We start from the raw sequence: 15,120 nt of genomic DNA, 5'->3' as shown, positions 1-15,120 counted from the left end.
GTCAATCCTTAGTAATTCTAAGAAGAATTCAAACTGAAACTCATCTGGCCCTTCTTTTCTTGTATGGCTGAACTATGTACAGGAATACAATTATAAATGACCTGGACACCTTAGTGGCTGGAAGGAATGCCCAGTGATCACTGAGGGTGTGGTTAATGATTATTTTGAATAAATCTGGTCCCAAATCCTGGAAAAAAGCTCAAAGTATTCAGGAGAAGCAACAGAAATGTTGGCCACATTGAATCACAAAGTGTCTCCAAGCACACGCTCTCTAAAGCAGGTGCTGAAAGATCACCTTGTCCTTTCCTTGAGATTTTACTGAAAGACAAATCAGTTGGTTTAGCATCCTGCATCAGATTTGTAAGGTAAAGACTTGCCCCCAAATTCTCAGATCCCGAAATTTCAGGATGTTTTATCCATCTTGCCCTTAATCACAAATTCCCTTTGATAAGCATTGTCATGGCAAAGTGTGGTCCGGCTTCGACCCTGATACAGAGTCTCACCTCTCATCCTGGCCTGGGGCTGAGAACCTTGACCTGGTGTGTTGACTCAAGATTCCCAATCCTGCGGCAGCTAAATTTCACACCTTCAGGTCAAACATTAAAAGCCTTGATCCGGTTCACAAACCAATGCCTTTGATTGAGGTATTTCATGCCTTTCTGTAATCCAGACTTCTAGAGTTAATAACAATAATGATAATGCTACTGCTTATTGAATGTTTCCTAGATAAACACATATACACATATAGGATGTGGCTAAATACCAAGATATGATTTTTGTCTGTTACATGAAAAACATGTAGCAATTTTTGAATTGTGGTTCTATTTGCGCATCTATTCTTAAGGCTAATTTATGTTTGCAGACTCTTGCTTTCATTATATCTGTCAGTATATAAAAGCACTTGCTGAGTGTGGCCATCTGGCGTGGGAAATAAGATTTATTATTTGCATTTCCACAAATAAGCAGAAATTTCATAACTATGAACTAAAACATAATTAATGATTTTGCTGATTACTCTTCCCTGAAATAGCCATTAACTGAAATAGTCTCCTATGCAGTCATGTACATGTCTGGAATTGCACACACATTTGTGTTGGTTCCACAACTATCACCCGTTTACCCTTGTACTTTTTCAAGCCTATTTATTTTTTCTCAAAACCAATTATGAAAAGAGGAAGTCATATAAGCACATCAAACAGCTATATGAGAGCGCTTAATGAATAGTAATTGATAGAGATGAAAATATCTTTAACAGATCCACAAAATACATTTCAACTATGTAATAATAATTTTATTAGAGATAAAATTAAAGATTATTAGCACAGTTGTACTGGGATTCCCTATGTATAACATAGAATAGCATGTGAAAGTAACAGTGAATTTTCAATTATGTGTATTAAAAGACCTACAACATATGTGTATATATAAGTATGCATATAACAAATATACTTCTCTTGGTATCTGCATATATATGTGTGTACATACATTAGCAAGAGCGTTATATATGAAATGTTTATCTAGGTTCATATATGCATATATATTTTTCAATGATGGCATTTTTGTTTTTTCAAATATTTACTACCCTTCAAATAAAATGGTAACACTAGACTTTTCAGACTCCCCCAGGTACCACTCAACTCCAAGACGTCTGAAAGATAATCTAGCCTGTCCCAGCACTAAAAATGAGATTAATAGGCAGAATTGAGTCTTTCTGAAAACTTTCTGTTTTCATACTATCCCTAGGGCAAAACAAAAATCATTCTTGCTTAACCCCGTATGGCCTCAACTTGCGTGTAGACTTTGTTTTGGAAGCATCACTGACACACTAATCCAAACAAATGTGCCACAGAGCTCATGACGTCTAAAGCCTAAAGAGGAATTAAAATGATAGGGAAACACATTGCCATCGTGCCAGAAGCCCTGGGGAGTTACCGTTAAAGGAGCTGAAAGGTCCCAAAAGGCCAGAAAGAATGGGATGGGGGGAGATGAATTAGGAAGAACATTGAGTTAAGACTCAGAACACTAGGGCCTGGTCAACAATGACTAATCAGGTGCTTTGTGCAGGATGTAAAATCTTCCTGAACCTTAATTCCTCACGAAAAGCGTGAACCTGAAGGTAGCTACAGTGCCTTTTATTAATAGGATCCTACAGCCATTCAGAAAAATTAAATCGATTGAATATTTACATTGTTTATTCTGTGTTTCCATAGATAAACATATAATAACACTCATTTTATCCTGGAACTATGCTGTTCAAACTTTGTATATATTCATATTTTTATATTAGGGGATATTTTTAATATTCTCAAGAAGGCATTCTAGTAAAAAAATCTTCTAATGAAAATCATTTTTTCAAAGATAATGGATGCCTTCCTGTTGTTTTCGTTGTTCTGGGCTACTGTTTTAAACAAACCCAGATTTTATTTGCCGAATATTTGACAAGGGACTCACCAGCACCCCTTCACTGTGTAACCTCACTGTGCAGTGGTGACAGGTGAAGTCTCTGGAGCCAGCCACCTGGGGGATCCCCAGCTCCTCTGCTTACTAGCTGTGTAAACTTGTGCGATGGATTTAACCTCTCTGTGCCTCCCTTATCTCACTGTAAAACAGGGTTCACTAGAGTACCTGCCTCATAACATGCTTGTGTGCTTGTATCTGTAAAGCATTTATAACAGTACTTGTAAGAACTGCTACATAATTGTTCCTTGGTTGTATTTGGTTGTTGTTGTTCCTATTATTATTCACATAAAACATAGATAAGAAAACATTTTTGAGTTCAACATTTTCCGTGTTATTTTACATCTGATCTGGTATGTTTGTAGACAGTTTTGGAAACGTTTACATACCAGAGAATGCTTCCATTGCATTTGCAAACCATCATAGGTTTAAACACACACACACTCATTCACATGTATTGATCTCCGTATGTGCCCTCAAAACTTCCAAGTGACACATAATTACAGTGACACCAATTTCTCTTTTGAATGTCATTGTCTAAGCATACAGTCTTTTTTTAAAATTTATTTTAATTTTTTTAACATCTTTATTGGAGTATAATTGCTTTACAATGTTGTGTTAGTTTCTGCTGTAAAACAAAGTGAATCAGCTATACGTATACATATATCCCCAAATACCCTCCCTCTTACATCTCCCTCCCACCCTCCCTAACCCACCCCTCTAGGTGGTCACAAAGCACCGAGCTGATCTCCCTGTGCTATGCAGCTGCTTCCCACTAGCCATCCATTTTACATTTGATAATGTATATATGTCCATGCCACTCTCTCACTTTGTCCCAGCTTACCCTTCCCCCTCCCCATGTCCTCAAGTCCATTCTCTACATCTGTGTCTTTATTCCTGTCCTGCCCCTAGGTTCTTCAGAACCTTTTTTTTTTTTATAAAGATTCCATATATATTTGTTAGCATACGGTATTTGTTTTTCTCTGACTTACTTCACTCTGTATGACAGACTCTAGGTCCATCCACCTCACTACAAATAACTCAATTTCATTTCTTTTTATGGCTGAGTAATATTCCATTGTATATATGTGCCACATCTTCTTTATCCATTCCTCTGTCGATGGACACTTAGGTTGCTTCCATGTCTTGGCTATTGTAATTAGAGCTGCAATGAACATTGTGGTACATGACTCTTTTTGAATTATGGTTTTCTGAGGGTATATGCCCAGTAGTGGGATTGCTGGGTCATATGGTAGTTCTATTTTTAGTTTTTTAAGGAACCTCCATACTGTTCTCCATAGTGGCTGTATCAATTTACATTCCCACCAACAGTGCAAGAGTGTTCCCTTTTCTCCACACCCTCTCCAGCATTTATTGTTTCTAGATTTTTTGATGATGGCCATTCTGACCCGTGTGAGATGATATCTCATTGTAGTTTTGATTTGCATTTCTCTAATGATTAATGATGTTGAGCATCCTTTCATGTGTTTGTTGGCAATCTGTATATCTTCTTTGGAGAAATGTCTATTTAGGTCTTCTGCCCATTTTTGGATTGGGTTGTTTGTTTCTTTGTTATTGAGCTGCATGAGCTGCTTGTAAATTTTGGAGATTAATCCTTTGTCAGTTGCTTCATTTGCAAATATTTTCTCCCATTCTGAGGGTTGTCTTTTGGTCTTGTTTATGGTGTCCTTTGCTGTGCAAAAGCTTTGAAGTTTCATTAGGTCCCATTCGTTTATTTTTGTTTTTATTTCCATTTCTCTAGGAGGTGGGTCAAAAAGGATCTTGCTGTGATTTATGTCATAGAGTGTTCTGCCTGTGTTTTCCTCTAAGCGTTTTATAGTGTCTGGCCTTACATTTAGGTCTTTAATCCATTTTGAGTTTATTTTTGTGTGTGGTGTTAGAGAGTGTTCTAATTTCATTCTTTTACATGTAGCTGTTCAGTTTTCCCAGCACCACTTATTGAAGAGGCTGTCTTTTCTCCATTGTATATTCTTGCCTCCTTTATCAAAGATAAGGTGACCATATGTGTGTGGGTTTACCTCTGGTAAGCATACAGTCTTAAATTCAAAAGTCTTTGGTGTGAAAAATACTACTATTTTTCTCTTGTAATGAATCTAAATGAACAGAACTATATAAAAGGAGAAAATGCAACAGGCAAAGCATAGGAGACAAGCTCTTTGGACCTACATTTACTGCCTCAATTCTCTTTGTGTCAGCACACAAATCCCTTCCCCACTTTCCTCTCCATTCCTACACCCACATCCTCCAAATGGTGTCCACATTGGGAAAAACTCAGGTGGCACTGGGAAACCCACAGACGGTCCCTCCAGGATGAATTCTGGGCAAGTTCAAGCCTCAGTTCTGCTTCTGGTTTGGACCTGCCTTGCTAGGCTTTTTTGTTTTTGTTGTTATTGTCTTTAGTTTTTATTTTTAAAGTGTCAAATGAAGACTTTGAACCAGATGACCCCCTGCTGCTGCTTAAGATTCCACAATGAGTTGACTTATTTCTGCCTTGCAGCTAAGGTGCCACCCAGCCATAAATGTTACTTTGAAACAATTCCCCTCCCCATTAACAAATAAATAATTGCTGCTTCCCCCCGAGAAAGGAGAGAGTCACAGATTGGTTCCATGTTTATTGATGGAGATGCTGTGATGAATCAGCTGGAGGAGCCCGTGTCTGGCTGCTGAAGGACACTCACCAATGCTTGGAATCTTAATGAGTGCTGGCATCGCAGTGCTGTGCAGAGCAGGGCATGCAGGATGAAGTTGGGCAAAGAGGAGGCCACTCCTCCATCACACAAGATAACCCTTAAAATACTTATAGCTCAAGGAGAAGGATTTAGAAAAGATCGTGAGCCCTTCTTGGGCTGCATATAAGTGCCCTGACTTTGAGATGCTGGTACATGGCCCAGTCTTACCTCTGACACAGTCAGCTGTGAGCTGTGACATAGAGTGGGCCAGATGTAACCATTCTCTTTTCTCTCTCTCTTTTGCACTGCAGGACCTGGGTCGGTGAGAGGAATAAACGGATCCATCAGTCTGGCCGTACCACTGTGGCTGCTGGCAGCATCTCTGCTCTGCCTTCTCAGCAAATGTTAACAGAATAAAAGTTTAAAAATAATAATAAAAAAAACACACAAAAATGCGTCACACAGGATACAGAGCGAGAGAGAGAGAGAGCGAGATGGGGGGAGAACGTTTATTTCACAACTTTGTGTGTTTATAAATGAAAGGGAAAATAAGAAAACGAAGAAGAAAATACAACATTTAAAACAATTTTAAAGTCCATCAATAAAAACTGACGTATAATTCAGGGTGGGAAAAGTTCTACCAAGAAATGTGTATTTCTAAGCAAATGTATACTGTGTAAAGACTCCATCATGGTAAAGAGATCCAATGTTGTAATAATAAGACAACTGAAGAAGTACCAGATGGATATTAACCCTCCACCACCACCGCCACACACACACACACACACACACACACACACGCACACACACACTTTATCCTTCCTTCATCTTTTTTCACTTGTGGGGAAAGAAAAAATACTGTCTTGCAGGTCTTGCCTTTGGTGTTTATACTTCCATCATCATTTTATTCTGATTTTTATTTGAGCTGACTCATAGCCATTCAGACTATCAATGAAGTCCTGCCCTGAGCCTTACCTGGCTTTCCTGCCTCCACTCTCTCTCCAACTTTTAAGACCATCTCCTTTCCCTCCAGTGTGCTCTATCTCCCCCACATCTGTCCGGGATATGCCCCCTTTATCCTCCCCCCGCCGCTTCCCTTCACTCTCCCCCGCCCACCCCCCCAGCACTGGTCACGCCGCAGATGCTAGGAAGCGCCACTCTAATTCTCTCCACTGCGCGCGCGCGCTGTTTCTCGCTCTCAACGTGGGTGTACGTGTGTGTGAGCGCGTGCGCCTCTCTCTAAAGCATGCCGAGGGAACGGTCCATGTGTACATAGACTCATTGTGCTGTAGATACTGTCGCTCATCGTAATCTTGAGATGCGGCTGTGACAAGGGGCTGGGGCCGTGATGGGAAGGAGGCCAGGCGCAGAGCTGCTCCCCCATCCACGGCTGTCACAGGACCTGTGTGTATCAGCCCAAGCTGGGCCCCGCCTCCGGGCAGAACCTCATCTTCCTCCCAGTGCAGTCGTCAGAACCCAGTCCAGAGTCACTCAGATTATCACTGTCAGTGAAAGTGCCTACTATTGATGGGGTGAGCAAACAGCAAAAAGAATCAGTGATGCGTATGAGGTGACCTAAGAGAGAAGGTTGACCGACTTCACTCTTGTTTCCCGCGTCTGAGGGATTCATGTATTTCCTGGCTTTTTGCAGACTCTTGGTCCTGCTGTGCCACAGGAATGAGTAGCATGTGTGGAGCAAATTCCCAGAAGCAGGAAGGTCTCCAAGTGTTAAGTCCTAATGAAAGGATGAAGAGCCATGTGGAGATCCTAAGCAGCCCTGGTTTGCCCCCTGTCCAATCTTCAAATAACACTGCATTTGCCCCGTGGATTTCCCTGAGCAGAGATTTCCCCTATTTCAGATAAAATACAGTGAGCATAAGCAAGGCGGGAGAAGTACAGGTGCCCAGGTCCCTACTCATATGGTAGAAATACTATCACAGCCCCAATACAAAGCACTAGCCATAACAAAAAGGACCCCCTCCTTGTGCTCCTTTGCAGCTCTCTGTCCTGGTGTTTTAGGCTAATACTTTGGTGGTCCACATCATCTCCCTTCTCACCCACTGATGGTGTTTGCAGCACCACTGTTCACAGTATTCCATCATTATCTTAGGGCTGGCCACTCCACTGGGAACGGCATTATATTCCATCTTTCCTGCTCAGTCTTGGCTTCTAGTCTCCTGAAAAAGATACAGTGGGGGATATAGTGTTTAAGTTTACATCTACAAGAGCCATCTTGCCATTAACACTGAAATGTGAGTTCTTAACCAGAAGAGCTGAGAAACTTGTAATCATTTAGGCAAAACTTACATACATACCACAAAGCTTGGCATCACCACCACACCAGAAGGATTTTCTTAGGAAAAGCCTTACAGAGAGATCTGGCTCTCTGTGTGTAGATATCTTTGTCAGGAAACCAACCATTGCTTTCACTTAGGTAGGAGGCATTGGAAATGGCTCAGTTAGTGAAAGGAGAGAGGATTGTTACTGAGGTCATAATTGAATGTATTTCAGCAGGGCCAAATATGGTACCTCACCAAGTCTTAGAACCTGGGAAATAGCTGTTATGTGATGTAAAACAGGAAACTTCATAACTGTAAATCAGAAAGGGAAGGAAGGAAGGGAGGAAGAAACAGAAAGACAGGGAGGGAGAAAGAAAAAGGAAAAAAGAGGGAGGATGGAAGGAAAGAGGGCAGGAAGGAAGAAAGAAAAATTAAATAAATATGAAATTTATCTTAATAGATTTTATTAATTGAAGGCTCTTTGCAATGAATCTCATCTTTGAAGGTAACGATCTCCTTGTTGAGCAGTAATCTTAATCTCTGCTAGGGAATTCTGTTGTTTGTTTTAAAAGCTTAGCACCAGACTTCTTTTATGATTTTGCAGTTTAGACATGAAATAGAAGGACACATTGGGCTTGGTGGTGGGTAAAAGTATTTGTCGCAGATCCTGACGTAGGGCTGACATTCTTATCCAAGGTGGTAGCTACTAAAGTATAGAGAAGGCGAGCCATATTCCTATGCAGCATCAAGTTATTGACAATCAGGGATTTCCCTAACAGTTTAGTCTTCTTAGTGCAGGAATAAAAGCTTATCATCCTTGATGATCAATATTTCCCATATATTGAAGAGTCAGCCTCATCCTTAAGTGGAAGCTGTAGTGGAGTGCATGCTAATTTAAAGATATATAAGAAGAGAAAAGTAATAGGAGTTAATTCTGATTAGTATCAATTTCAGGAACAGATCCCCATGGCACGTCACAGAATTTAATCATACACCTAGATTTCTTATTGTCTCTACCTTATCCTAAGGACAAGGTCTTGGCGTTATGGAAGGAGATTATCCATTGAAAGGCATGTCTTTGCCATGTCGGCACCATTTGTTCCCTGAGTTTTATTATGATCGTCCGTATATTAAACATAATTAAACATGTATTGAATATTGTGGTGTTTGCTTATATCTCTGGTAAGATCTGGGTATTTTGTCCTGTCTCCTGTTTCAGAGCAATCATTGACCCCAGAAACCTCAGAGGTTTGAGGATGTTTTTAAACAATGTGAAAAATGGAAGAAAACGTAGTTTGGAGAAAGGTCAGGAAAAAGGTAGAAGCCAGAGAACTGACACCAAGAGAGTAAGTTTAAACATGGGACTTCTTGGAATTTAGTTCATCACAGTGTGATAAATCTCTTCAAGAATTTTGTCCATTGGTAATCAAAGCTTGAAACCCTACAATGAAAAGAACCAACTGGTTGGAAGCAGTATACTGAAAGGAGTGAAATACATCAATTAAACTGAATGGCTAATATATTTAATGTCCTTTGTATGCAAAGTAAAACTCTACCATTCATAGAATAAAATCCTTAGACCTGATTTGCACTTAACTAAAGCGGAAATGACCTTGACCAAGGGCAGTTCCTGAAGAATGAAAACTGTCCTAGGTTTTACAATTGCAGAATTATATCCTCTGTGCAATTGTTCACCAGAACGTTTTGCCTTGTTGGAGGAACCGTCTTACTAGTTTTGAGACATAAAATCCCTCTGCTGTAAAAGAACTAAGGCTTAGGGAAAAGTCCTTTCATTTTCCGCTGGGAGGAATTGTCCCATTGACCTTTGCCTTCTCTTCCAAATCAGACAGATGTCACCCTTGCCCTGAGCATTTTTTTACTACATCTTCAGACAATTGGGGCTATTCATAGAGACCTTGTAAAAGTACTCGTGATTTTCATGTTCTTGGAGGACAGAAACAAAAGTCTGTTTCTCCTCCAAAAATGGACTTACCTCCTTTGCACACAAAAACTAAACTCCTCAGCATGAAACTGTTTCTGAGTTATTACCTACTAAGTTATTAGCTTCTTAACCGTTCCAGAATCATAGATTCCATCCCCAGGTTAGTTGTGGTTTGACTGCTTCTGTTGGCTTGTGTCCCAGAATTTCCCATTTTGTTTTTTGCAGGTCTTGAATTATTTGTGGAAAAATAATATATATGTGTATGTATTTTTTTTAAATCTTATCTTTACAGATGCTATATTTACAATATTGTATGTATTATAAAACAAATCTAGAATAATGATTTAAAGTTAAAAGGAAGAAAAGTACTGAATTTGGTTTTAAAAAAAGAGCTATGCTTCATTTAGAAAGACATGGAGCCCCGTTTTTCTACTTTGTAATGATTTGTTTAAAAGGAATTTGCTTATGGACCATGTTCCATGGGAATAACCATGGCCTTATTTTTCTCTTCAACTTTAAACCTTTCAGCCTGTATTTAGTCTTGGTTCCTAATAACTATCTTTTTTTTTAATAGAAATATAAGTGCAATGCTATACCTGACCTACAAAAACTATTACTATTTTGAAGACAAATATTAAACACACCACAAAAATTGTTAGATAAAAACCCTGAGTTAAGAAATGCAAATCCAATTTAGGAAGGCTCCTTTACTTAAGTGTTTAAAATATTTCTTCTCCAAAGACTGCATTTGCTCCAGTGGTGTAAATTTTCCAGAGCGGTTGGCATAATATCTGTAAACGTCTCACTAAAGGCAAAATGGAGTTTACATTTATGTGCATAGAGTAGAAGAGAAGTAAACTATTCTCATTTGCAGCTATGTTGTTAAACGTGGCCAACTGATATTCAAGAAAGAATTTTTCTTCACCCAGCAACGCACATGACTTTCCTGTTGGCAAGCAAGCTGGTGTTAATGTTAGGGGTAGGTTTAGCATTTACACCAGCGTAAATGTTTATGGATATCATGGAAAACTTATTTTAAAATCTTGATTTCCCTTCAGCGCATTTACATACTGTGTGCTGATTAATAAATTAGGCACCAATCATGTGTAAATCAGTAGTTTATGTACATAATATAAACTATGTAAACTTCATTTTTCATGCAGGGCGCAAGTTCAGCTAAACCTATGAATCTGAAAGGAAAAAAAAAATTAAATAAAAATAAATAAAAGCCAAAGCATGTCACAGGTCAGAATGGGAAGGATGACTAATTGCCCAAACATGAGGTTGTCTCAGCAAAAGGAAGCAGACCCACAGAACTGTTAAAGGTTCACATCCTGATCAGGTCACAGGAGGCCACCTCTTTGTTCCTTCAGGACCTAAGTGGGGTCTCTCCCAACTGTTGCCACAGTTTTCTCACCTGACCCCAGAGCAAGGGAAATGGAGAGACAGGAAGGACGGACTTCTAAGCGCTCATGTGTCTGTTACATCAACTCTCAAGTGTCTTCTTTACCTCTTACTTACCACCTAAGAAGTCTCATTTCAACAGCTCCAAGGAAAGTAAGTTACCTATACCTTGATGAGCAAAATATTATTCAGTTTTTATTTTCCATCCAACAAAGTCATTGGGAGAGCTTCTTTGTCATCTCAATCCTAAGAAATTGAGGGGTGTTAAAAAAATATGTTATATCCTTGAGAAATATCTTGCTAAATCACCCTAGGAAAGAACTACTCTTGCTTACTCTGGTAGATCTATTTTCTATATATCTATCCTGACTGTTGCAAATGAGGACAGAGTCATTTTGATCGGGAGTATCTCTCTCAGGCACGTTCTCTTGAAGTCTTTTTGAAGTGTCTGTTGTGTTTAACAGAATGACATATACATGTCTTCTGCAATCTGCACAGCTGATACATAAATAGTCATCAAAGAGATCACTACAGGGACCACATGAATTTTCTGCAAAGACGGTTATCAAAAGAAATTTAGGTCAAATTAATATTACGCTTAAAGTACTCTCCTCTACCCAATATAAATGACAACTTTATAAAGTGAGGTAGGTGGAAGGTGGATTGGGAGTCAGGAAAATTGGGTCCTAGCCCTGGGTCTGTACTATAAGCAAGCCATGTGACCTTAGATAAATTAGTTAAACTTTCTGAGTCTTGGTTTTCTCATCTGGAAAGTGAGAAATTTGAATGACATCTCTAAAACTTCAGTCTTCTCTAAATTCTCTGATTCTGAATAAGAATTTAATCCTCCTGTAGAGCTGTGCCCACCTCATCATTCTAAGCAGCTATTTGTCATCTCTGGTTTGATCACTTTGATCTAGTTTGATCTTCACTTCTCAGAACCATCATGCCAACATCTTCATCTCCAAAGCCAAAACTTTCTAGAATACAGGGTCCCTGGACTGGTTGTATAATTCTCTTCTGATCAAAACTTCTTAACAATGTAGAGAAGGGACACATTCAAATTATGCTGCTGACATTGAGAGAGCTGGAGTTGTTTCCTTAGTTAAAATATGATAAAATCTAACTGTTGAACTATATTCTAATCATCTTTCATAGGGAGAAAATAGCCAGATTAGGTATTAGGCATGTAATAAGTGAGGAAGTTGTGCATGTGAAGGGAAACAGTTGTTTCTCATCCTGGGCCAAGTGCCTCATGATAGTAAATGGTTGTCCTTGAAAACTCTTTGCTTGTGCTGGTGACCATAAGCATGTGGTCCCAGGCAGATTCAAAGGCTGTTCTATGAGAAATGAACAAGATAATATATTTTGTTTTGGAAGGAACTTCTCATGGCATAAGTTTCCCTAAACTTGACTTATAGGCTCTGTAGTCAAGTAAATGGATGGAGAGAAAACAAACCTCATTTTCAAAAAGTACAAATCAGGACCATTTTAAAAAGACAAGTTGAAAATAGGACAAAAATAAACACATTTTAGCAGGTTATAGAGCTGAATATAGTAAGAGTTGTGAAGGCCAAAATCAAATGTGAAAGTTAAGTACTCTGAGCAGAGCATAAGTAGAGAGGATGGTTTCTCAGACGATTAATGAGGAATTACCGTGTGCCATGTTCTGGATGGATTGAGCACAGCTGCTCCTGTCTTGACCCAACAAAGTATAGCCCCATGCTATGCTAGATGCTCAACTTAGCATCTGTCCAATGGTAGCTTTTCATTCATTGCTTAAGAGAACAGAAAGAATCCGAGTCTCCTGTGCACTGAAAAGCAGGGATTATTCATAACTTCCCAGCATTAGTATCACTTTAGATAGATAAGGATTTACAATGTGCTTAGAGTATGTATGAAACTCCCTTTAAGTGGGAAAATGACCTGCCCACGAGACAACTCCCCATTTCCAGGGTGATTTCAGAGGTGCCTCTTTTTGAGTGATGCTCCTGGGCAACTCCCACAGCTATGTTCTTCTCTGAACAAGCCCTCTCTATGTAAAGCCAGGTACAGAGTAAAAATCTGCTTCTTGCAAATGAAGAAAGCCCTTGGAACCACTAGCTTCCTGGCATACGGCAGTAATTCTAAGCTATCTGGAGCCTTTTTAAAAAAAAAAAACTCACTTCCCTGAGTCTTTGCTCTTCACCAGAGAATGTTAAAGGTTCATCCTGGTGAATTACAGCCAAGTTCTGCTCCCTAAGTGTTTACTGGGAGTGGGAAAAGGGTAAAGTGAGGAAATTACAGAAGGAGAGAAGCATGGGAGAAAACCTCCAGCTTCCTTCCCCTTCCACCTTCCTTCTCACTGCTCTATTGAAGGGTGTATAAATTCTGCTCTTGGTTAGAATTCTCCTTATTAACAGTGTTATATACATATAAATATATATATATATGAGTATATTCCTTTTTTCATCCCTCTAGACATAAACAAAACTTTCCTTGATGACAGAAACTCATGGCCATTTTTCTGTTTGGGTTTTTTGTTGTTCAAGGCTTTTTTATATTTGTTTATTGGGTGGATTTTTTTTCCCCCTGGATACTAGCTCTGTGAAGGAAAATAAAAAGCGTAGTGTGTGTTAAAAAAAAAAAATTAAAATTAAAAAAAGCTTTTTTCCTTTTCTTTTTAAATGTATTTAAATTCTGTTTCTCTGTTCTGTTACTTTACACTTATGAATGCTCTGCTCTTCTGTGATCTTAAAACAAAATGAAATAAACGTGAAAAGGAGATGTGTCTTTATTGACCTGAGTCAGTGATCTCATGGTTGACTGCACTGCTTCTTGGAAGTTTTTCATGAATAAGATAGGAAATGAAGCCAATGATAATGAAAACTATGTGAAGAAGGGGTGGACCACACACGGAAGAATCACTTGCAGGCCCTCTATCAGTGTCTCTTCTATCACAGAAGGTAATGTGGTATTTACAGTAATTGTCTTCATCTAAGCAAAGAGAGTCTCTGAAAATTTTTTCTTTTTCTCCCTCAAGGACTCATAAGAAATAAGCAGAAATTACCATTGAAAAGCTACAGATAAAGCATTAAGAATTTTTGATTGTTAGACTTGAGTGAGACCTTAGGACATGATACCAAAAATCATTAGGGAGTATATCTCCATAATAGGGGTTATCTTTAAGGTTGAGTTTTAATAAGTTCCAACCTGGTAGCAGTAGGAGGAAATAAATTACCTTCTAAAGCCACTTTTTTTTTTTAAACTTATTAAATAAGCAGTTTGTTCTCTATTCTTGCTGAGAGCTGTTACCTTCACAATACGTTTTCAGAATCTCTATAGAATCCCCATAGCATTGCCCAGGATAGACAGGACATAGCAGGAGGAAATGAGAAATAAGCAATTCGAAGAGGTGAGGTTGACTAATTGTGCATCAGAAGTGATTGGGAGGGTCTGAAGTTTGAGCTGCCAAACTGGGTCAGAAAAAAATAAGAGAACTGATCCCAAATCAGGGTGGGTGGCTGGGGGAGAGGGTGAGGGAATGAGCACTCATGATCGCCTTCAATAATCAGCAAAGGGTCTCGGACAGAAGCAAAACCTCCTCTCCCCTCCGGTTCAAAGAGATAGTTTAAGGGCCCAATCTCCCCAAATTTGAATTTTATATAAAACTCTTGAAAGTGCCTTCTTCAATGAGTTTGCCAAACTCAAGGTTAAAGACATAGTTCTCAAGTAAGACAGCCCTCACATCAGACACCAGCCACAAATTCAGGCCCCCCCATTTCTGATCAGCTGGCTACAAATTCAGGGGTTCCCACTCACCTCTCAGATTTAATAGTTTCTAGAATGACTCACAGAACTCAGGAAACTGTAATACTTATGATCACAGTTTTATTATACAAAAAGATACAAATCAGAATCAGCCAGAGGGAGAGACGAGTAGGGGGAGGTCTGAGCGAGTCCCAACATGAAATTTCCATTGTCCTTTACCTGTGGAGTCAGAACACATTACCCTTCAAACACACTGATGGGTGACAATGCACAGTTACCCACCCAAGCTGTGGTGCCCAGAGGTCTTACTGGAGTTTCATTGCTTAGGCATGATTGATTGAATCACTGGCTACACAGCTGAACTCAAACTTCCAGGCTTCCTCCCCTGACAAGATGTCAGGCTGATATCACCACCACGTGACTCAGAGCCCCAGTGCTCTAAACACATGGCGGTCCGTCTTTAGTCATCTTGTTAACATAAACTCTCTAGGGGCCCACCGTGAGTCCCCTCATTAGCTAAACTATCAAGTGTGGTCCAAGGGGGCCCGACATGAAATAACAAAGAAACTCCTATTACTTAGAAAATTCCAAGGATTTA

The 15,120-nt window shown here is 39.4% G+C and overlaps 1 protein-coding gene across 3 annotated transcripts in view; it reads left to right on the top strand.

Moving 5' to 3' along the window:
* LSAMP (limbic system associated membrane protein) overlaps window positions 1-13,557 on the top strand; it is a 650,386-nt gene extending 636,829 nt beyond the window's left edge. For all 3 annotated transcript variants that reach the window (XM_060298097.1, XM_060298096.1, XM_030857094.2), the window contains one exon: window positions 5,459-13,557. In XM_060298097.1, the coding sequence (XP_060154080.1) occupies window positions 5,459-5,556 (98 nt within the window). In that variant the 3' untranslated portion in view covers window positions 5,557-13,557. The remainder of the gene's footprint in view (window positions 1-5,458) is intronic.
* The last annotated feature ends 1,563 nt before the right edge of the window (window positions 13,558-15,120 follow it).

The sequence above is a fragment of the Globicephala melas genome, chromosome 4, assembly GCF_963455315.2.
Source record: "Globicephala melas chromosome 4, mGloMel1.2, whole genome shotgun sequence".
NCBI classification, from domain to species: Eukaryota; Metazoa; Chordata; class Mammalia; order Artiodactyla; family Delphinidae; genus Globicephala; species Globicephala melas.
This window is presented reverse-complemented; position numbering and strand designations above follow the sequence as displayed.